This window comes from Podarcis filfolensis (genome assembly GCF_964270895.1).
Source record: "Podarcis filfolensis genome assembly, chromosome: 3".
NCBI lineage: Eukaryota > Metazoa > Chordata > Lepidosauria > Squamata > Lacertidae > Podarcis > Podarcis filfolensis.
This window is the reverse complement of record NC_139606.1, coordinates 666176-689806: the sequence shown is the minus strand read 5'-3', so window position 1 is coordinate 689806 and position 23631 is coordinate 666176. Positions and strand designations below refer to the sequence as shown.

General features: G+C 42.5%; 1 protein-coding gene across 3 annotated transcripts in view; it reads right to left on the bottom strand.

Moving 5' to 3' along the window:
• Positions 1-23631, bottom strand: part of COL4A1 (collagen type IV alpha 1 chain) — a 160408-nt gene that overhangs the window by 63883 nt on the left and 72894 nt on the right. For all 3 annotated transcript variants that reach the window (XM_083606370.1, XM_083606369.1, XM_083606371.1), the window contains exons 23-30: positions 21425-21508; positions 19799-19869; positions 18022-18213; positions 16160-16328; positions 8986-9078; positions 8584-8688; positions 4724-4821; positions 67-217 (exon numbers count right to left, since the gene is read on the bottom strand). In XM_083606370.1, coding sequence (XP_083462496.1) covers positions 67-217; positions 4724-4821; positions 8584-8688; positions 8986-9078; positions 16160-16328; positions 18022-18213; positions 19799-19869; positions 21425-21508 — 963 coding nt within the window. The remainder of the gene's footprint in view (positions 1-66; positions 218-4723; positions 4822-8583; positions 8689-8985; positions 9079-16159; positions 16329-18021; positions 18214-19798; positions 19870-21424; positions 21509-23631) is intronic.

The window sequence follows — 23631 nt, the reverse complement described above, 5'->3', positions numbered from 1 at the left end:
GAATTATTGACGCAGGGGGAAAACCCTGCATCATAACAATTTAGCTAGTAATGGCAAAAAGCTTACCATGGGATCCTGGCTGGCCAGTCACACCTGGAAATCCTTTTTCTCCTGGTATGCCAGGTAAGCCTCGATCACCTTTTGATCCAGGAAGGCCATCTCGTCCTTGTGGACCAGGAAAACCTTTAGGGCCTGGGAGACCTAATCCAGGTTCACCCTTAACGTATTAGAATAATCAGACATTAATAAAATGAAAGCAAGCATCCCATCAACAAATAAGGACAACACTGCAATCCGGAGAGGATTCTTACACAACCTGTCTTTAATACCATAGACCATGGTGTCCTGGATCAAGTGGTGTGTAGGAAGGGCACTGGAGGCACAGTTCCTCCTTGCATGGTTGAGTCCAGTGAGTAGCAAGAGGAGAGTGTTCTTTGGCTCCATGGCACTTGTTCTGTGGGGTTATGCAGGGCACTATTTAGTCTCTACTGCTATTTTACAATGGTGGATGAGAGACAACAAACTGAGTCTGAATCCTGAGAAGATGGAAGCTCTGTGGGCAGGTGATTCCTGGGTCTGGAATAGTTGGACTAGTTGCCCATTCCAGATGGGATTGCACTTCTTAAAGAACAGGGACACAACTTGTGGGGAGGTCCATCTTTGTCATTAGAGGCCCAAGTGACCTAGGACTACATTTGCCAGCCCCATTTTGTATGCCACCTATAGATGAATCTGAATTGGGATAACCTAGCCGCTGCAGTCCAGGCATGGCTATCCATGACAATGGATTACTGCAATGTGCTTTATGTGGGGCTGCCCTTGGGCCTGCTCTGGAAGCTCCACCTAGTGCAGAATGCAGCTGTGAGGCTGCATGATCGGGCTAAATTCCATCAACATATTTTTGTAAACCACTTTGAGGGTTTTCTCTCTCTTTTTACAATTAAGCAGTGACCTCTGCTAAACATTTACACCGTCTGGCTATATTTTACTGAGCCAGGTCCATGTTTCTTGTGTAAAGTCCCAAATGACTTGGGTGCACGATACCTTATGGCCTGACAAGAGTTATATCTTGGCTCGATTACTGAGATAATCCAGTGGAGCACTGCTACTTGTCCCCCCTTTACAGAGGCTTGACTGCATTCAGCTAGAAGCTGAGCATCTAGTCTAGCCATTTCTATGCAGTGGAAAACTCTTCCATCAAAGATTCAGCAGGCATCCTTGTTACTGACTTTCAGGTGTCTCTTTAAAACCTTTTTATGCTGACAAGCTTATGCAGCTTTTTAAAACTTTCTTGTTTTGAATTACTATTTTGTATTGTTTTTATGTTGTTTTATTGTCGACTCACAACTTGCACAGGGGTCATGTTCCAGGCATAGCATGTAAAGCCAAAATGGTATATTGTCACCCCCAAATGGAACATCCAACGGTTCTTACCCCACCCCAAGCAAGGGGCCATCTGACATCTCAGAAGAGTCTCCCAGAGTCAGTAAGCAAGGTGGAGAGCTTAAAAGCTCTTTTGACACCAGGACAACCTGGTGTAAAAGCTTTTAAGCTTTCCATGTGTTTCATTTGTGCCAGCCAGTCATACGCATGTAAAGTTGAAACTGCAAATTAAATGCATGTATATGCCTAAAGTCAACGTGCAACATACCTCGGTGTGTGTGTGTGTGTGTGTGTGTGTGTGTGTGTGTGTATATATATTCTTTATGAATTAGCAGCATACGAATATAAATCAATAAATATTATTTAGGGGATCTTACAGCAACATTTAATTCAAATGCTAATATGCCAAAAAGCAAAGTACTTGGGCATTTGGATCATCCCCCAAAATATAAACCTATTCCAGGATAACTATACAAAAACTTGGTTGAACATTAAAAAAAAAACCACAAAAAAAATCCACACCTTGAAACCTGGAGTAGGCTGAAGCTTTCATTTCTGGGGATTTCCACTATAAAGATGAATGTCCTCACCAAATTAATATTTTTATTTCAAACGATCCTAATACTGGGTGAAGCAGGCTGCCTCAAGACATGACAAAATGAGATCTCCAAGTTTTTATGGGAAGGGAGAAGACCCAGAATCAAACACCTAATTTTAATTGATATAAAGGACAGAGGAGGTTTTTCCCTAACCGATCTGAAATTATACTATGAGGCAGCCTGCTTCACTTGGTTAAGGTAAAGGTAAAGGTACCCCTGCCCGTACAGGCCAGTCTTGACAGACTCTAGGGTTGTGCGCTCATCTCACTCTAGAGGCCGGATGCCAGCGCTGTCCGCAGACACTTCCGGGTCACGTGGCCAGCGTGACGAAGCTGCTCTGGCGAACCGGCACCAGAGCAGCACACGGAAACGGCGTTTACCTTCCCGTTATAAAGCGCTACCTATTTATCTACTTGCACTTAAGGGTGCTTTCGAACTGCTAGGTGGGCAGGAGCTGGGACCGAACGACAGGAGCTCACCCCGCTGCGGGGATTCGAACTGCAGACCATGCGATCGGCAAGTCCTAGGCGCTGAGGTTTTACCCACAGCGCCACTCGCGCCACCTGCCACTTGGTTAAAGGAGTGGTGTATTTTGCAAGACCCGGACCTCCTAGACTTGGAGGGTTTTGATAATCGATGGGGATGGCACGCATACCTAATTTATGGGACAGCCAAAATACATAGAAATACATATGATCAGGAAATTTGTTAGAACACAAAGTCCCATGGACTTCTAACAGAAGCCTCTTCAGTGAAAAGGAGAAATCTGGCCTACATATAAAATACTCTTAAAGAAAGAAGACAACCAAATAAAACTAAAAAGCTTTGAGGAACTAAGAGAGTATATTTTTGATTGGTTACAATACCATCAAATATTTGAGAAATTTAAATCTGATAAACAAAAGGGTTTTGCAACAGAAATTTCAAGATTTGAATCTGAGCTAGTAAATTCCAAAAGCAAAGCCCTCTCTAAAATGTACAGCGGCCATGGTCAAGTGGTCGCAAGACTTCGGGTATGCAATAACTATGTCCCAACGGGAAATTTTTGGAAAAATAATTGGAAGTTCACAGCTTGTTATACCCTAAGAGATATTTTTTTAAAAAATGCAATATCAATGATATTTAATGCCCTGGAAACTTTCTAAGATGTGTAAGAGTGTCCTAAGCGACTGCTGGAGATGTGGAGAAAAACCAGGCACTTTTTACCACATGTGGTGGCAATGCAAAGAAAATTAAGGCGTTTTGGGAAGACATCCACTTAGAATTGCAAAGAATGTTAAACATCTCCTTCGATAGAAAACCAGAAGCTTATCTTCTGGGAATTACAGGTTTGGACACTCCTTTTAAAAAAAAAAGGATATATTTTTATATGCCATGGTTGCAGCAAGAGTTCTAATTGCTGCAAATTGGAAATCTGATAAACTTCCATCTACGCAAGAATGGATGCAAAAACTGACTGAATATGTGGAACTAGACAGCTTATCTGAAAAAATAAAGAATAAACCAAAACAGACATTTGTATCAAAATGGGAAGTCTTTAAAATATATTTGAAAAATGTTTACAGTAGCTTGTATTCCGTTGCACTTGACTAATTTCAGCAGTACCCTTAAGAACAATGTGAGACCTAAGACAAATTAAGAATTAGCTAAAATATGATGAGTTTGTATTGGCAGCAAGTTATGTGTAATTGAATTAAGAAGTAGATGGGAGGTCCGGCTTATAGTTAAAAGATTATTTTTCACTTTAACGTTTTGTGTTTTTTAGTTCTTTTATTATGATTTCTACTTGTTTTTCATTTGGTAATGGTGTAACTGGTGTTTTCTTTTTTTGTGTATTAATAAAAAAATCAAATGCTAATGATAAATATGTCTAATAAGCTAAAAAGTAAAAACTTTATGCCATTCCCACATCACTGGTTAATCTACTGTGATGTTATAGAATAATAATGAACTTTGTAATATCACAGAACCAAGGTGCCAGTTCTCATACAGTTTTGTGAGGGGGATGAAGAATTGATTTGGAAGGAATAAACATTTCACATAGGATGGGAGAAGATGCATCATGTTAGCAGAAGAGGCTAATGGAGATAGCAAGAAAGGTTCAGAAATTAAACAGAAAAAATTGAGAAGAAGGTGCTCTCTTGGTAGTTCCACACTAGAGGAAGTTCAGGGGTGGTGGCCCAGGAGATGGCATTATTAGTGGGAGTCCCTAAGCTGTGGAACTTCCTCCCTAGAGACGTGTGTCTGGCACCTTCCTTATGTAGCTTTTGACATGTGGTGATGTCCTCTCACCTTTGGCACTATATGTGTGTGTGAACTCGCCCTGCTATCTTGACTTAAAGTTGTCATAATTGATTTTAATATAGTATTTTAAAAAATTGTTTTAACCCGCCCTTGGACCTCATGGTGAAGAGTGGATAAGAAATCAAATAAAAAAACAGCTTCCTTCCTGCCCTCTAGCCGCAAAGTCCCTGCCAAAAAAGAAAAAGGAAAAATACAATTGTGCATGAAATGGAAGAGCTCCAACTCTGCCCGAATGAGATAGAGCTGGTGTCAGATGACACCCCCACTGTCTGGAGAAACACAAAGTATGCCTGAATAATCCAGGGGAGAATGTCAAGCCATGCATTAGCAATGCCTTCCTGGAGTCTCTACAGAGGATGGCCAACGTCTGAACCTCCATGACTGCTAGTACCTGCAGCTATAATTGGTAGAAGTTAGATGAAGCTCTTAATAAATACCTTTTGTCCGTGTGACCCTTGTGCACCTGGTAACCCTGGAGAACCGGGTTCTCCCTTTTCTCCAGTTACACCTGGTGGGCCTGACTGACCAGGAAAACCTACAAAATCAAAGACATGATAATACGGCTCAATACACAGTTATGTTAGAAACCCAATTTTTAAAAATACAGGGAATGACTGGATTTGAAAGCAGTAATTTTAATCTGTTTTAGTATTTTAACTTGTATTTTTTAAAGTAGGGTTGTAAATATTTATTGCTTTTACTGTTTTATCTTTTGTAAACCACTTCAAGTTGTTTTTTTATAATCAAGCAGTGTATAAATTCTATTAAATAAATAATAAAATAGAGAGGGTGCTTGGTTTGGGCGGAGTACCTACTGCTTCTACATCAACATGCTCCTTTTTAAAGACAGGGATGGGGAACCTCCCCCCCCCCCCCCGCCGCCTAGAAGAGCAATCTGCCACGGCTGCATACTAGTGGAGGGTGCGACCAAGGCTAACCCACACTCTTTGGCTACATTCATACATCACAATAATGGACTGATGTCTTGCCTCGGTAATGGACTGGATGACAGCCAACAAAGTGAAGTTCAATCCAGATAAGACAGAGGTACTGTTGGTGGGTGCTTCCCCAGACCAGATTGCTGGAAGGTGGCCTGCTCTTGAGGGGGTTACGCTCCCTCTGAAGCTTGGAGGTCCTCCTGGATCCTTTGCTGTCACTTGAGGCTCAGGTGGCGTTGGCATGTTCGGCTGGTGGCCCAGCTGCACCCCTATCTGAACAGGGATATCCTAACTTCTGTTGTCTAGGCTTTGATAACCTTTAGGCTGCATTACTGCAATGTGTTATATGTGGGGCTGCCACTAACGATAGTTCAGAAACTTCAGCTGGAGCAGAACTCGGCGGCCAGGTTGCTCACCATGGCAAGACAGTTTGAGCATTTTATACCAATCCTGGCCCAACTGTACTGGCTGCCAATTAGCTTCTGGGCCCAATCAAAGTGCTGGTTTTGACCTATAAAGCCTGAAATGGCTCAAATTGATCTGGACTCAGTGTTCATCATCTGAAGCCTCTTTTTGTGTGCCTCCGCCACGCGAGGGCCAGAGTGTGGCAACACAAGAACGGGCCTTTTCTGCAGTGGCTCCCCGTTTGTGGAATGCTCTTCCACAAAGGTGCCTTCCTTATATATCTTTATATAGCTTATCACTGATGTCTCTCCCACTAAAAAACGTGGAAAATGGCCTTTCCTGTCAAAGGAACAACAACCATTGCATCACTCTCCCTCAGTAAGCCTGTTGCTTCACTGGGTGTCTGCAACAGTGGTAGACACGTTAGCTAAGATCACTGAACTGACTAGGAGAAGAAATGAGCTTTGCTGGCAAGACGGATCTCTTTCCTTCAATCCTATGCAGAGACTGTGACCTGAGCCACTTCTTTCTCCTGTTCAACAAAGACTGTTGGCTTTCATACAAAGGGGGAAACAATCAGTGAAACAAACACTTCTGACAGGGAGACTGAGCAGCAAGCTTTGCTGCAACACAATCCTGTCAGTCCCAGCTGCAATGCAGCTTAAAAAATCCTCGTGCTGGCAAAAAGGGGCCAAATATAAGATGTAAATATGAAAAAGGAGAAAAAACAGGGACAAACAGTAAGAAACTTTTCTCTTTTCTTTTCAACAATGGGAAACAGGGAAGGGATCTCCTCCGAACCCAAAGGGTGCTCATCAATGGTGCCTCTTCATCCTGGAGAAGAGTGACTAGTGGGGTGCCACAGGGCTCTGTCTTGGGCCCGGTCTTATTCAACATCTTTATCAACGACTTGGATGATGGACTCAAGGGCATCCTGATCAAATTTGCAGATGACACCAAACTGGGAGGGGTGGCTAACACCCCAGAGGACAGGATCACACTTCAAAACGACCTTGACAGATTAGAGAACTGGGCCAAAACAAACAAGATGAATTTTAACAGGGAGAAATGTAAAGTATTGCACTTGGGCAAAAAAAATGAGAGGCACAAATACAAGATGGGTGACACCTGGCTTGAGAGCAGTACATGTGAAAAGGATCTAGGAGTCTTGGTTGACCACAAACTTGACATGAGCCAACAGTGTGACGCGGCAGCTAAAAAGGGAAGTAATAGTGCCACTGTATTCTGCTCTGGTCAGACCTCACCTGGAGTACTGTGTCCAGTTCTGGGCACCACAGTTCAAGAAGGACACTGACAAACTGGAACGTGTCCAGAGGAGGGCAACCAAAATGGTCAAAGGCCTGGAAACGATGCCTTATGAGGAACGGCTAAGGGAGCTGGGCATGTTTAGCCTGGAGAAGAGGAGGTTAAGGGGTGATATGATAGCCATGTTCAAATATATAAAAGGATGCCACATAGAGGAGGGAGAAGGGTTGTTTTCTGCTGCTCCAGAGAAGCGGACATGGAGCAATGGATCCAAACTACAAGAAAGAAGATTCCACCTAAACATTAGGAAGAACTTCCTGACAGTAAGAGCTGTTCGACAGTGGAATTTGCTGCCAAGGAGTGTGGTGGAGTCTCCTTCTTTGGAGGTCTTTAAGCAGAGGCTTGACAAACCATATGTCAGGAGTGCTCTGATGGTGTTTCCTGCTTGGCAGGGGGTTGGACTCGATGGCCCTTGTGGTCTCTTCCAACTCTATGATTCTATGATTCTATGATTCTGCTTTTACCTCCTCTACTTATTATTATTACACAGGACAACAGAGACAACAACTACAGGCAGAGGATTTGAAGCAAACAAAACAACCAGAATCCACTCTAAAAAGTGAAAAAGTATTAGGTTCTGCAGAGAATAGGGGACCCAACCTATACAATCAGAGGCAGGGAAGATCTGGAGAGCAGGATGACTCTTCCCCCTGGAAGAGGCGGCAATACTTTCAGGGAACCCTGCCTAAAGCCTCCAGTTGGAGGAGCCATCCACTCTTGCAAATCCACCACCTTCTGAGGGAGTCTGTTACACTGTCTGACAGCTCTTACCATCAGAAAGTTCTTCCTAATGTTTAGTTGGGATCTCATTTCTTATGACTTGAATCCATTGGTTTGTGTCCTGGAGCAGGAGAAAATAAGCTTGCTCCTTCTTGCATGTGACAGTCCTACAGATGTTTGAATATGGCTATCATATTTCCTCTCAGTCTCCTCTATTCCAGGCTAAACTCCCTCAAGCTCCTCATAAGGCTTGGTTTCCAGACTCTTGATCATCATTCATAAAAAGAGGGGGGCAGGGGAATGAGATTCATCTGGCATGACTTGTTTTTGAGAAACCCATGCTGGGTCTTTGTAATCACAGTAATCCTTTTCTAGGACCTTTCCTGGTATCAATAAGGTCGCCAGTCGGTAATCACTTGGGTTTTCTGTTTTCCTCTTTTTGAATATGGGGACATCATTTGCCCACCACTGATCTGCAGAGGCCTCACCTTGTTCTCCAAGAATTCTCAAAGATTATAGACAGAGGCCCTGAGATTAAATCTGCAAGTTCTTTTAGTACCTTTAGATGCAGTTCATCAGGCCACGGAGACTTGATTTCTTTTAAACTACCTAAGTGTTCCTTTACCACCTCTTTTTCGGCTACAGTTCCCTCCTCACATCATTTATTCTGTTATTTGTTCCGGAATCACAGTTTTAGTCTTATACCTTTCCCTACATAGCAGGATTTCCTAGATCTACACCACTCTCAAGAAGCAGAGGTAGAACACTTGGTGCTCTCCAGTTGTTAAACGATCAACGATGTTTTACTACAAATAACGTATTACAGTATTTAATTTTTATTTTATTATTTATAGGCTGCCTATCAGATTACGCCTTCTCTTACAACCACAAAATAAAGCACAACATACCTGGGAGCCCTGGCGAGCCAGGAAACCCTATTCCTGGTGGACCTGTCTGGCCTTTTTCACCAGGCAGGCCAGGCCTTCCTGGGATCCCTGGATCTCCTTTGTCACCTGTGCAGTTAAAAACAAAATGACTCATGTTTAGTTCTAACCAGTGCTTTTTTGGGGAGGGGGTACGCAGGGGTACGCATACCCCTGAACATTTTGTGAATCTTTGCACTTTTGTCCATTTACTGTATTTATTTTCCCCCAATCTGAACTATAAAATTGTGATTTTCTTGAGTCAAAATGAGAGTACCCCTAAACACATTTTCAGAAAAAAAGCACTGGTTCTAACACAAACAAGAGAATTTGGGTGGAATGGGAGAGCTACAGAACAATTCTCCACATTAATATGAGATAAACTACCTTGGATGCCCTGAATTCCAGGGGGGCCAGGAATACCATCTGCTCCTGGAGAACCAGGCAGAGAAATGACGCGTCCAGCTTCACCTTTGGGTCCTTGTAATGCATTAAAAAGATACATGCTTGTTAATTTGCTATGTTATCACTCAATTGCTTTTCATAATAAGTAACATTATCTCAATAATATACTCTCCTACATTTAATGGATGAAAGAGGAAGAAGAGAAGAGTAACTCAGGTTGAAATCCTAAACATACGTACTAGGAAGTAAGCCCCACTAAATACAGCAAGACTTGTTTCTGAACAAACACGCATAGGATCCTTCCGCACCCAGCGAAGAATAACATTTTACCATACTGGTATACTGTTACACTATTACTAGCATATAGTCATTTTGATTCTTTTTCCAAATAAGCTTTCTGGCGTTTTACATTGGTTCTTTCCCCCCAAGAGCACCAGCAACTAATGTTTTAAGTTGCTTCCCTATACAGGCATACCTTGGGTTACAAATGCTGCAGGTTGCGCATTTTCGGGTCGCGGACCATGTTGAACCCGGAAGTACCGGAATGGGTTACTTGCGGGTTTTGGTGCTTTCTTTACTTTCTTTACTTTCTGTGCGCATGCACAGAAGCACAAAATCACATCACGCACATGCGCAGATGCACCAAATCGCATCACACGCGTGAGCAGACACAGCACTTCAGGCTGCGAACGCTGCGGGTTGCGAACATGCCTCCCGCACGGATCACGTTCGCAACCAGAGGTATAACTGTATATAAAGCTGAAAATATTATCATAGCTACACATGAATAGAAGTTATGGGAAATGGACTTTTTTTACCTGTGCATTTTTGTTCTCTGAGGTGCTACCAAGGCTTTCCTTAACCTGGGGGTGGTCCCTCCCTCTGGAAGACACAAGATCACTTGCTCAAATTCTTCTCCAATGGGAGAGACCACCTTGTCTGGCTTGTGCCAGCTGCTATGAAGAAATGGTTACATTCTGGGAGAAAAAATAATTTTTAAAATTTAAATTTAGTTATATACATTGCTGGGAGGGGAAGTTTTAACTGTGTGAAGAGATAAATAATAGCTCACTTCTGACCGAAACAAGGAACAGCCTTCACTGGCCAGGTCAGAGGGCAGCTGGAGCCCGGTCTGGCTAAAGCAGAACTGAGAGACTCTGGTCTACATGGCATACGTCAAGGGAAGTCCTCTAGGAACTAGTGAGTTGACTTGCAAATGAGAATAAAAGTGTAAAGAGCCTATTAGCTGTGCAAAGGGGTAAGAACTGGAGAAATAATATAGCTACTTCTCTGAAGCAACAGTCTCAATCTGAAAGCAAGAATAACATCATTTAAAAAAGCAGAATTCAAGTAAGAGTAACCTATTTTTATTTTTCCCCAAGTCTTTTTTTTTTGTATGAGATTTTTATTTAACTTTTTCATAATACAATAAAATAGTAACTAAAAAAGTACAAATAAGGATAAAAAAATACGGAGTCTTCTCTAAAAGTAATTCTTATCCCCACAGAAGATAGTAGCTAGCTCCTCCCAGCTCTCACCTGGGCTCTTTCCTTTCTTCTCCCAGCCTCTCACCTGGGAGACCAACATTTTCCTGTCTCTCACCCAGGGTCCTCCATCAACCACCTCCCACCCCCATGAGTATACAATTTCTGGACTTTAATAAAGGCACCAGACATAGGACTCCAAAGGAAGAAGGGAAAAGATTGAAAACAAAGAAGAGAGACAAAGAAAAAGAAAGAAAGAAAAATAAAAGAGATAAAAAGACAGAAGAAAAAGAAACATTAGAGAAAGGTACAAAGAAATAATTTCCAATTTTCCATCTGCCAGGTACATGAAAAAGGATTGTTTAAAACATTCAGTCCATGCTTACATCCATCTTCTCCACTTTCTGTTAAACAATATAGTGGTGCCTCAGGTTACAGATTCCGCTAACCTGGAAGTAGTACCTCGGGTTAAGAACTTTACTTCAGGATGAGAACAGAAATTGTGCGGCAGCAGCGGGAGGCCCCATTAGCTAAAGTACTACCTCAGGTTAAGAACAGTTTCAGGTTAAGAACGGACCTCCAGAACGAATTAAGTTCTTAACCAGAGGTACCACTGTATTTTTTTTAAAGTCAAGGTGTCTCAGAATCATTCATTTCTATTTCCGAAGCAAAGTCCAATTGGTAAATGTCAATCACATGTTTTCTTTTAACTTTATCTCCATTAATTCCCACCACCATTACTCCATATTGAGTAAATAAATTCTCCCATCCATGTCCATTTAAAAATCTTTCCACTGTGGTCACATATTGGGCTAATATTCCATATTTATTATTATTGTACATCCTTTAGTTCACACCCAGTTTTGTATGTTCAAATTCCATTTATTCTTGTTTTTCCATTTCCTGTTGTATTTATGATAATATCCTGATCTCCTCTTCTAGGACCTTCCATTTTCATTTTTTCCAATCTTTTTCCCCATAAATTTAGTAGCAGCATTCTCTGAATTTGCTCCAAATCGTATGCAAGATAAATTCTTTCTGCTAGAACTGAAAAACTGAAGTTTTCCCAAAGCTTTTTTATTATTATTATCTCAACTCCATCAATGTAATATCCAGATAATTATCCATTTCATCATTTGTGATTTTATCTTCTCCTCCTCCAAATCCTTGTATGGAAGGCATTTCCATTTCAGCATCTGTTTTCTTCAATTAAGCTATTCCATGCCAATTTTTAAGTAGTCCAGTTGGCAGAACATGAGCCTCTTAATCTCAGGATTTTTGGTTTGAGCCCCACATTGGGCAAGATCCCTGCATTACAGGGAGTTGTATTAGATGACCCTTGTGGTCCCTTCCAAGTCTACAGTTCTATGACTCTGTGATCATCCAGTCCTTCCAGCTTTTCATTGATTTGGTCTGAAGCCTCTAGGTATCCTCCATTTCCATTTCATATATCTCTGATTCATTTTCTTTCCCCCTTTCAACAACTCTTTTTTGAGAATGCAGGACCTCACTTCTCCTTGCCTGTTCATATACTGGTACCTTGTACACTGTTTTGTGCTTTCTGAAGGACTCCATAGGATGCTACCTTATACTGAGTCAGACTATTGGTCCATCTAGCTCAGGATAGTCTACACTGACTGGCAGAGGCTCCCCAGGATTTTAGGCAGGGTTTTATTTCAGCCCTCCCTGCAGATGCCAGGCATTGAAAGTAGTCATAGAAGGCTACAATTCATCACCATGGGAGTTGTCTTGTAGTGTCCCACAGGGTTCCAGGTTGTTCCACATGCTATTTAACATATATACAAAGCCACTGAAAATATTCACCAGGAGATCTGAAGTGAAGTGCCATCAATATGCAGATGACACCCAGACCCAGCTCTTAATTCTTTCTTCCACCTAAACAGGGAGAAGTGACTGAGGTGTCAGACTGGTGCTTGGAGGAGATGATGGGTTCTGTGTGTCCCAAGTTCTCATCTCTAGGGGGTGGGGAGACAGCCTCTTCAAGACAGGATGGCCCTTCCCTGGAAGAAGCAGGTCCACAGCTTGGAGGTGCTCCTGGGTACATCATCAGTGCTGGAGGTTCAGGTGATCACAGTGGATGGTTCACTATATATGGTCCTTTTTGGATAGAAATGACTGCCCTTGAAGACAATTTGAAAACTTCAATTGGTTCAAAATCCACCAGTCAGGTTACTACCTGAGGTGCCGTTTAGATCTCACATAGCCCAAACAGCTTCACTGGTTTTCAGTTTCTTTCCACCAAACTAACAGTCTAGCTTAGTGAAAATAACACCCTATATGAGGAACAAGCAGGGTTCAAAGCTGGATATAGTACCACTGACCAGCGTTTTACACTCTCCTATTATCAACAAATACACCAATCAAAACAAACATAATCTGTTCGCTGCCTTCATTGACCTATCTGCTGCTTTTGACTCAATCAACCGTAAGAGACTGTGGGAGAAACTCTCAAATGCCAATATAGACTTACAACTATTATTATTAATTCATGAATTGTATTGCGGCACCAAAACACGAGTCAGAGTGGGTTTAAAGGGAGGTCTGTTGGAAGCATTCAAGACATCAAAAGGCGTGAAACAAGGCTGTATATTGGCTCCCACACCCTTCAACTTTTACATAAATGATATGGTGCCACACCTAGCACTGGCGCAATCCCCCGCCCCATCAATTAGCAATAGGGAAATATATTGTCTGCTGTATGTCGATGATGTGGTGCTCCTATCACTCTCCTGATTAGGTCTTAACAATCTGCTTACAGCGTTTAGCATGTATTGCAAGTGGGAAGACCTCGTCGTGAATTACCCCAAGACCAAAATTATGGTCTTTGGGAAGCGTAGTCCCAGATTCAAATGGAAAATGGATCAGCAGAATCTGAAGCAAACATGCTCCTTCAGATATCTGGGAGTTCTCTTCACTGAGACGCTGTCATGGAAGGGGCACATTGAGGCTACAAAACTCAAAGAGCAGAAATCTTGTGGGGCATTAATGGTGAGTGCCAGTTACTAGAACCTGTGTTGAAAATCATTGCCAGCGAAGTGGTTTCCCAGATGCTCTATGGAATAGCAATATGGGGCATGGACCCAAAGGCTAACAAAGCCTTAGAAATAGTGCAGAACAAATTCCTCAGGAAAGTGCTCTCGCTCCCCAACGGGATCCCAGCTGCTCTCTTTGTGCTGAAGCTGACGTGACAACAATACAGGCTAGAATTGATTGCCTGTGCCTAAATTATGTGAAAAGACTTCAATCTCTTTCGGAAAGAGATTTCCTGCTATGTCTTACATAGAACAGGAACAGACCAAATGCTGGAAGGCTGGCATCCAACGTCTCTTGTCCCAATATCAATTACAAGATCTTCAGGTGACCATGAAGATGGATAAGAGGCACTTAAGAGATTGTCTCTTTAGGTCTGATGCAGAAAGGGATCTAACCATGATTGCTTCTACCAAGAGCTCACCATGGTTCCCACTTATCAAAACAGAGCATGCCCAAGCCAGATACCTGACAAAGCTCCCACTTACTGTACTAAGAATTGCTTTTACAGAACTACGATTCCAATTGATGCCCTCGGCAGTGTTGGATGGACAGTACAGCAAAGTACATTACAAAGAGAGACTCTGTCTGTGTGGACAACCCTGCATGCCATTATTTATTGCAGTGCCTGTTATACCGTATTTTTCGCTCTATAGGACACACTTTTTCCCCTCCAAAAATTAAGGGGAAATGTGTGTGCGTCCTATAGAGCGAATGCAGGCTGCGCGGCTAAGCCGAAAGCCAGAACAGGGAGACGGAGCGCTGCGGAGCGCTGCATCTCGCTGTGTCTCGCTGTTCTAGCTTGGGGATGGCTGCCCTGCAGAGGCTAGAAAGGCTGTTCCCAAGCCAGAACAGCGAGACGGAGCGCTCCGTCTTGCTCTTCTAGCTTGGGGATGGCTGCGCAAAGCTATCCCTGAAGGCTTTGGAGCGTAGCAGGACCTCGCGCTGCGCTCCAAAGGCTTCAGGGATCTTTGAAGCTGGCGGTGGGGGAAAGCAGTGCTTCCCCCCACCAACAGCTCCACAAGCTCGGGGGGCAGCGGCAAGGCTGCACGCAGCCTTTGCGCTGTTCCCCGACCTGCTCTTTGGGGCTGGTGGGGGGGAGGAAAGCAGTGCTTCCCCCCGCCAGCCCCAAAGAGCAGGTTGAAAGGAACCTGAAGCCTTCGGAGTCCAGCGGGAACTCCTGCCATGCTCCAGGGGCTTCGGGTTGCCTTCACTGAAGCCTGGAGAGCGAGAGGGGTCAGTGTGCACTGACCCCTCTCGCTCTCCAGGCTTCCAAGGTAGCTGCCTGAAGCCTCCAGAGCACAGCGGGAACTCCTGCTGCGTTCCGTAGGCTTTGGGTGAATGCACCTTTAACGCACCTTGTTTTAGAGGGGGAGAACAAGAAAAAAAAATTTCCCCCTGCTCTCCCCCTCCTATGGTCCGGTGCGTCCTATAGAGCGAAAAATACGGTATATAGACCCAAGAGACCGATTTATAAAACCCCTGTTTACGAATGGAAAGCATTTGAATAGGGGGGAAAGGGGGAAATGGCTTCTGAGCGACACTGACAACTTTGTTACTTTATGTGCTGGCAACTAAGAAGATCAGGAAGAAGGAACTAGACAAAATAGCAGTCAACTGCAAAGGGGATTCGGAAATTTAATTTGGCACATCATACCTGAGAATATTCTGCTATTCTATTCTATTCTATTTAATGCAACAAATAATTTTAGTAGCTGTGACCGTGGTTTTATTGTATGTCTGTGTCCGATGATTTTTATGGTTATTGTTGTTCTTTATTTCTTGTTTTTTCTTTTTGTTCTTCTTCTGAATGATGCCATGGCCTATGCCTAGCACAATAAAAAGTTTAATTGGAATTGGAATTGGAGTTTCTTTCCAGGCCCAATTCAAAATGTTCATGTTGGGGTTTAAAGCCCTAAATGACTTAGGCCCCAAACACTTGGAAGACCACCCCCTTCGCTACAGCAACCCTCAAGTGGCAAGGAAAGCAGAGAAACCCTCTTCTTAGCTCTTCCACCCTCAGAAGCTTGAGGGCTGGTTGCTTAGGAGAAGGCATTCTCTGTGGCAGACTCTAAGCTGTGCAGCTCTCTCCCCACAGAGATACATCTGTCATCTCCATTATACAGCTTTCTGCCAATGCTCTTTACATCTGACACCTGAAATGTATATTTTAAGGATTCACCTTGTTTTTCTGATTGTAAGTGGCTTTAAACTGTTTTTAACATTGTGTTTTCATTGTTGCAATCTGTCCCGAGAAGCAAGGATGAAGAGTGGGTATAAAATAAATCATAGTTGTACAGGAAACTATTAGACACTCTTACTCTCAAATGTGAAAATCAAAAGGTAGCACTTTTTAGATCTTAATGTAAGTCACAGAATTTGAAAAGCACTGAATCTTAGCTTTATTTCTCACTAGCTTATTGATTCTAACATTACAATGTTGTCCTTTAGAGTCTTTTTTCAAAAACTCATGAACATCACATTGCATGAAGTTTCACACCAGTTCTGCTGCTATTTCTGTGACTGGTTTTTAAAAAAATATTTTGTGCAGTTTTAGTATTGCTGAAATTGTCATCTGGGTAAATAGTAGCTATTTGTATGACTACCATCAGTAGTGTTACCTGGAAATCCTGGTGTGCCGGGAATCCCTGAAAGACCTTTGTCCCCTTTATCACCAGGTGGCCCAGAGGGCCCGACCCCTGGGGAACCAGGAAAACCTCTCTCTCCACGGGGTCCTGGAAAACCACTTATTCCTGGGAGGCCACGTTCTCCTTTTAACCCAATTGTTCCCTGGTTTTAAGAAAACAAGAAAACAATAACCTCTTCACCTTATACATCAAAGAGTAACATTTATTTTATGATATTGCATTAGTTTAACTAAAGTAGCTGGATTAACCATTACAATAAACAAGCTCCGGCCACACTGGATTATGAATAAATGTTTTCCAATGTGCATAAATTCTGTTCCTGAAACGGGATCATTTACAATTACTTGCTGCTCAGAATACAGTTGCCCCTCATTATAAGACAAAAGCAAAAGTTAGGTTTCCAGTAGGGATGTTGCTGAGACCCATTTTGTTATGCTTGGAAAAGAGTGAGGTTGAAAGGGTGGGCTGGATTTAGATTGCCTTGGAAACAAGCAAAGATATCCACTGACTTTTTAGGAAGAAAGTAACAGCTTGTTTTCGACATAATCCAAAGTGTAGGTTGGGAGCTCAGCCATCACCAGTCTACAGATGTGGGTATATTTAGAATATTTGTAGCTATTCTTCATTTAAAAGGGATCATATGTAGGATATATAGCCAACACTGTGCCCTCCAGATGTTGTTGGACTACAACATTCATCATCACTGCCACTGTCATGCTGGCTGGGCTGATGGGAAGTTCAACCATATCTATGGAGCCCCATGCTGGCTACCCCCGATGTACAGCCACATTTACTGCTTGGATGAGGAAGAGTGGTGGAAGCTTCCCACTCAAGAGACCCCCAGAGGAGGGAACAAGTTGGGAGGTACTAGAAGCAGGAAGCTTGAGGGATCATTAAGAGGCAGAAGCAGGCAAATGGCCCAGAACAGGGCAGAATGATGAGGTTTCCAGTTTGGATGCAGGTTGCAACAGAGACAACAGAGGGGAGCCAGGTTCTGCATCTCTCCCCCAGATCCATCCTGACAGCTCCTCTGCTGATGGCTCTCCGGCCCCACTTACCCCTAGGATGTTACATGTTGCCGAGCAACGAGCCAGACAGGCATAGAGGCTCCTGGAGCTCACTGTAGAGGAAGATTACAGGGGAGGAGCCCTAACTAAGAAGGCTTGAGAGCGAAAGAGGGGCTGCATGCCAGTTCAAGCAACTTCTTAATTAGGGGAGTTTGCGTTTATGAGCCTCCTTGTATTTTTTCCTTTCCTTAATACAGAAACTAACTGCAAGTTAGCCTTGCATCTTCCTCTCTGACCTGCTCTTCCTGTTAGCCCTTTGACAACAGGTGTAGTGTAGTGGCATAACCAACCGGTTATGCACTTTGCCATAAAGTCACCAAACCTACATCTTTTGTGGTAGTGAGTGACAAAGGTTTGGCTGTCACAGACTGGGTGAAAGTGTGACATCAGGGCCATTGCACAACAGATAAATATAGTAATAAAATAAGAAGAACAAAGTGTCAGACCCATTCTTGAAAATATCAACATGGGGGAAAATTAAACTCAGGTTAACAGTGATGTTTAAACACAGTAAGTGCACCAAAAATGTTGAGAGCTACCTAGTCTACTTCCAAGCAGGTATTATTGCAGGTATTCAGCACTGCATGCAGAAATATTGTAATGGGATTTATCTGCAAGAGCGTTCCAGTGAATGAGAACTGTAACGTGGAGTGTTGCTATCAGATGTGTATAAGAAAGATAGGGTGAACGTGCTGACATCTTGTGACAGTAATACCCTACAGTTAATATAGTAGACAGTACAATGGGCAAACATAGACATACACCTACCGATGCACCTTTAAGACCTGGGGCACCTGGCAGGCCATCCCGCCCTGGTCTTCCTTCTCTTCCAGGAACACCTGGAGGTCCAGGGGATCCTGGATCTCCTTTATCACCTTTTAAATCAGAGTCAAAAAAAACATCTCCAGGTTCCCCTTTTGCTCCTGGGCTTCCTGCCAGTCCAGGTACACCTGGAGGTCCCTGAAATAACATTATAGCATCATTAAATAAATAATAAAATATATTTTAATAAATCAGAAAAAAACTAAACAACCTCAGGTTTTAGAGCTAGATATTCAGGTGACAAATAATGAATTGCCAAGATTGCTCATATTCAGTTTTTCTGTGTGTGTTGCTATGAAATAATACAGACCTCTAAATTACCAGAGAACCATGAGAATCAGAACTTGCCACTCCTTATAGCCAGACAGGTCTAATGGAACCAAGAGCTTACTTTTTTAAAAAAAAAAAATTATTCAAAATTATAACAAGACATATTATCCAAAGACATATCATCCTTGTTCCCCCCATTTTTCCTCCCTCCCCCTCCCACACAAAACCCACCCCCCATCCCACCCTGACTTCCCTCAGTTCCAGTCGTTGGTTTCTCTAAGAATGCTGTTTTCTGCATGTTACAAAGTTGTATAGATCCTCAAACTATTTAGCTGATTACTATCAATAAAAGGTTTGTGAATGTTTACTCAAAACTGGAACCAAGAGCTTACTGAAATGTTTGGAAAGGTTATATAATCCTTCTGTAACTTTCAACTCAGAATACATGTGAAGGATTGCTTATTTAACAGTGCATCCACACACTCATATATAATTTGAATCTTCCTGCACACAAGAAGCTCACCTACCAAAGAAAGTAAACTGAACAAAACCATGCAGCTTAAAAGACAGGGGCACTGTATCTCTCTTTTCAAAACAACACAAAACTAAACAAAAAAACAAAACAGCAAAACTGAATATGCTCTAAGCCAAGAAAGACTCTTTATATATGTGAAGGATAGGTTGATGCCCCAGACTACCTGGTTGCAATGAAAGGTGCAATAGTTGTGGTGCACCAATACGGTGTTTAGCTCTGAGATGCAGTGTACTATGGTGATAGCCACCAGTGATAGCATTTGAAGAATATAATGTGAAGCAGAATCAATTTGTGGTTCAAATGGAAGTCTCTCTATTGCTGACAGGGTGGTGTATCTCTATTGCTGACAGGGAGGACAGAAATTAATGCTGAACCAGAGATGAAAGCAGAGTTGTCCCTCTGAGGATGCACTTCAGGAAAGGGTGAGATGAGTTGACTTCCAGGAGGAAGATGGTGCACTAGACAATTTCTGTCAACAGCTCATTGACAGAGATAATTATGTGGTGATTCTTTTCTCCTTTTAGTTTTCATTTAAATTAGTTTGTTTTTAATTGCTCTGTATCATGAAAAAGTTTCAATAATTTTTTATGGGGGGAAAAGGACTATGAGATTTTGGATAACAGCCTAGAGAGGGAGTATGCCTGCCTTCAAAGAGTGTTCCGCCTGAGGACAAGCCATTCTGGAGAAATGGAAGATGGGAGACTCCAGATCTCCTGGGGCAGATACTGTATCCTTTGCTGTTTACCCAATGACAGTTCCATGGGGATAAGAGAATAGGAATTATATATCAAATAATAAAATACATTTCCTTAGTTCATTTGCTGAGATGATGTACCTTGAAACCAATTACTGTTATAAAGCCATTATCTTATATGCTGCTGAAGAAATGGCTGTGAAATATTTGGATCATTTACTTACTGTCATTCCTGGAAGACCCTCAAATCCAGAAAGGCCCCTGTCACCTTTAGCACCCTTTGGTCCTGCAACACCTTGTAAAGAATAGGAAAAGATAAATGTAACTTACAAGTATGAGGGGTTCTGCTAAGAAATATTTTTCATGCCATTTGCTCTTCTATAATTTGATATTCTAAGAAAATTCATTTAAATATATAAAATATTTCCAGAAACAATAAAAGTATACTGCTCAAAGCACTGTTTATTACAGTGGTTTTCAACCCGTGTGCTGTGGCATCCTAGGGTGCCTTGGATGATGGTCAGGGGTGCTGCGGGCAACCCTGCCCTCTGTCCCTCTTTCCTTCCTTCCTTCCCTCCCTCCTCTGATGCCCTCTTGCTTCTCTGCCTCCCAACAGCCTGCACAGCTGTTTGTTGCAGCAGCCCTGGCTACAAGCTCCGCAGGCGAATGGTGCTTCTGGGGCTGGTCAGGGGGTGCTTCCCAGCCCCCTGTGGGGCAGTGTGAGGAGGCACATCTCTTTGGGGTGGGGTGGGGCAGCTCAGAGACCAGGGGCGGCAGCTGCGGCTGCCTAGCGGACTCCCAAGGATAGGGGGGAGGAGGCTGAGGGAACACTCCACAAGGGAGGGTGTTCGAAAAAGGGTGAGAGGCTGCCAGCTCTGCAGGCAAAGGGTGGCATAACTATAATAATAATTTATTGTTTATACCCTGCCCATCTGGCTGGGTTTCCCATAACTGGGCTCCTGAGCCTCACAAGGGTACAGCAGAAAGAATGTAGTTGGTCAAGGGAGCTACGGACTCAAAAAGGTTGAAAACCTCTGGATTATTAAGATCTAATAATGTAAATTTAGGATTATTTGAGATGATTTTCAAAAACAGATTTTTATTTTAGTATTACACTTGAGCAATCCAGGATGGAGTGCATGCACAGCAGTATCTTCTATCCAGACAGAGAATACAAAAAAAGGAAATCAGTTCCTATAATGTCACCCACATTGATGATAAGTCACTTTCAGAGAAAAGCTCACACAAGAATTTCAGAACTGCTGTAGAGAATGCTGAAACTTTACAAAACAAAAATAAAAGATCACAAAATGGTGTGGATATTGTGGAGATGTGGCACTTGTGTAACATATCTTCCAAATAGCCATAACACATTAAAATGGCAACATTAAAATGGGCATGTGCAAGATGGATGGGTGAGAAGAAAATGCGAACTTCTTCCTGTAAACTCCTGCTCATAATAGAGTGAGGAGGGCATTCTCAATCCTTCAGGAAATATCTTCTCATCTGAAGAAGGAAGAGCCGGATTGTACTTTGCTGAACTTTTGATGGCTCTGTTGAGGTGCTGCTTCCAGATCAGACAGGAAAGAGCAAGGATTTCCTCCAGAAACAGAGAAAGGGTGGTCTTGTGTGGCCCTAACTATTCTCCCCACATGTGTCTGCCATCCAGAATAATGAAGCAATTTTTTCATTAGCCATTGTAGATATCAACATCTTTGAAGCTTGCTGCCCGCACCATTTTGTATATGAAGCAATGTGATTGATGGAATAAGAGGAAGGCAATGCAAATCCTGGAGGAATCTAGCACAAATCCTGGAGGAGTCTACCACAGTGCTTATTTTGTACTTTACCTGGTTCTCCTGGAAACCCCTGGGGGCCTGGCTCACCAGCTAGGCTGGGTACATCACAGGTAAAACAGCCATCACCTTTTACCCCTATATTAAAAATACAGAGATATTTATCAGAGAGTTATGCTTAAGACCTTTACAAACCAAATAGTAATTCCCATAGAAAATAACCCTAATGTTCTCACTCAAGAAATATGACATTTTTACATATTTTCTCAGCTTTTACTTGACTGTATCACACTGTTGAATCACGTTAAGATTGTGGATAGTAATTAAAGAATATCTCAAAGGTTACTGTGAAAACAAAAGCTTCCTGGCATATATTGAATGAGTCTTGTAACGTAATGGTGGAGAAAACTAGAATCAAGAAGGAGAAAAATAACATTAGAAACTGTGTAAAGAAAACCTAATTGCAAAATAGTGCAACGGGTATAGTTGGAAGGTTCTTTTTCATTTTAAACAAAATCACTTTCTATTTCTTCTTTTCTTTTCTTTCTTTTCTCTATATTTGTAATTTGCCAGATTATTTGTAATATGTAATGTTTGTATTGTATGTATTTTATGTTATATACACAATAAAATAACAACAACAACAACAATATTGTGGTCCCTAAATCCTTCTCATATTTACTACTAGCAAGCAAGATGTTCCCCATCATATATTTGTGCACCTGGTTCTTCTTGCCTAAGTGCAGAACCTTACATTTGTCCCTACTGAAATTCATTTTGTTAGTTTGGGCTCAGTTTTCAAATATATTAAGATAATTTTGAATCCCTATTTCTGTCTTCTGTGGCATGAGCCACCCCTCTCTGTTTGGTGTCATCTGCAAATTGTATGTGTATCCCCTCTATTTCTTCATCCAAGTCATTTATAAATATATTGAACAACAACGGGCCCAGGACAGAACCTTGCAGCACCCCACTTGTCGTTTTTCTTCTTTAGAATAATGAGGAACCATTAGTGAACACTCTGGGTTTGGTCAGTTAACCAGCTACAAATCCACCTAACAGTTACCTTGATCAATACACATTTTACTAATTTCTTTGCAATAATATTATGGAGGTATTTGTCAAAAGCCCTACAGAAATAAGAATATACTACATCCACAGCATTTCCCTGATCCACCAAGCTTGTAATTCCATTAGAAAAAAGAAGACAGATTCATCTGGCATGACTAGTTTTTGAGAAACTCATGCTGGGTGTTAGCAATCACAGTATCCTTTTCTAAGTGCTCACGGACTGTTTAATTATCTGTTCTAGGACCTTTCCTGGTATCGATGTCAAGCTGACTGGTCAGTAGTTACCTGGATCTTCTTTCCCCCCGTTTTTGAAAATGGGTACATTTGTCTGCTTCCAGTCCACAGGACCTCACCTGTTCTCCAATAATTCTCAAAGAGGCTCTGAGATTACATCCACAAGCTCCTTTAGTACCCTTGGGTGAAGTTCATCAGTCCCTGGAGATTTATATTCATTTAAAGTAGCCAGGTGTTTTCTTATCACCTCTGTTCCTATCTTTGGCTGCAGTTCCCACCTTTATTCTGTCATCACCAGGTTGGACATTGCTTTTCTTTTTGGTGAAGACAGAAGCAATGCAGGTGTCAAGCAGTTCTGCCTTCTCTTACCCAGTAGCATTGGGGTGCAGGTGGCGCTGTGGTCTAAACCACCGAGCCTCTTGGGATTGCAGATCGTAAGGTGGGCAGTTTGAATCCGCATGACGGGGTGAGTTCCCATTGCTCTGTCCTATCTCCTCCCAACCTAGCTGTTCAAAAGCATACCAGTGCAAGTAGATAAATAGGTAGTGCTATGGTGGGAAGGCAAACAGCAGTCCTGTGTGCTCTTCCTTCCGTCACGGTGTCCTGTTGCACCAGAAGTGGTTTAGTCATGCTGGCAACATGACTTGGAAAGCTGTCTGTGGACAAATGCCAGCTCCATCAGCCTGAAAGCAGAGATGAGTGCCGTCCCCATAGTCAATTTTGACTGGATTTAACCACCCAAGGGTCCGTTACCTTAATCCATTAGCATTTCTCCATCTTCTCCAAGCAAGGGACCTACTACTTGCTTCTTCTTCTTCAAAGCCAAATAAACCTTCACTATTTTTAATCTCCCTTGCAAGCCTGAGCTCGTTCTGAGCTTTGGCCCGCCTGACCTTCTCCCTGCAACTGTTGGCTACCCATGTATATACTCTTCCTTTGTGAGTTCTCCTTTCTTC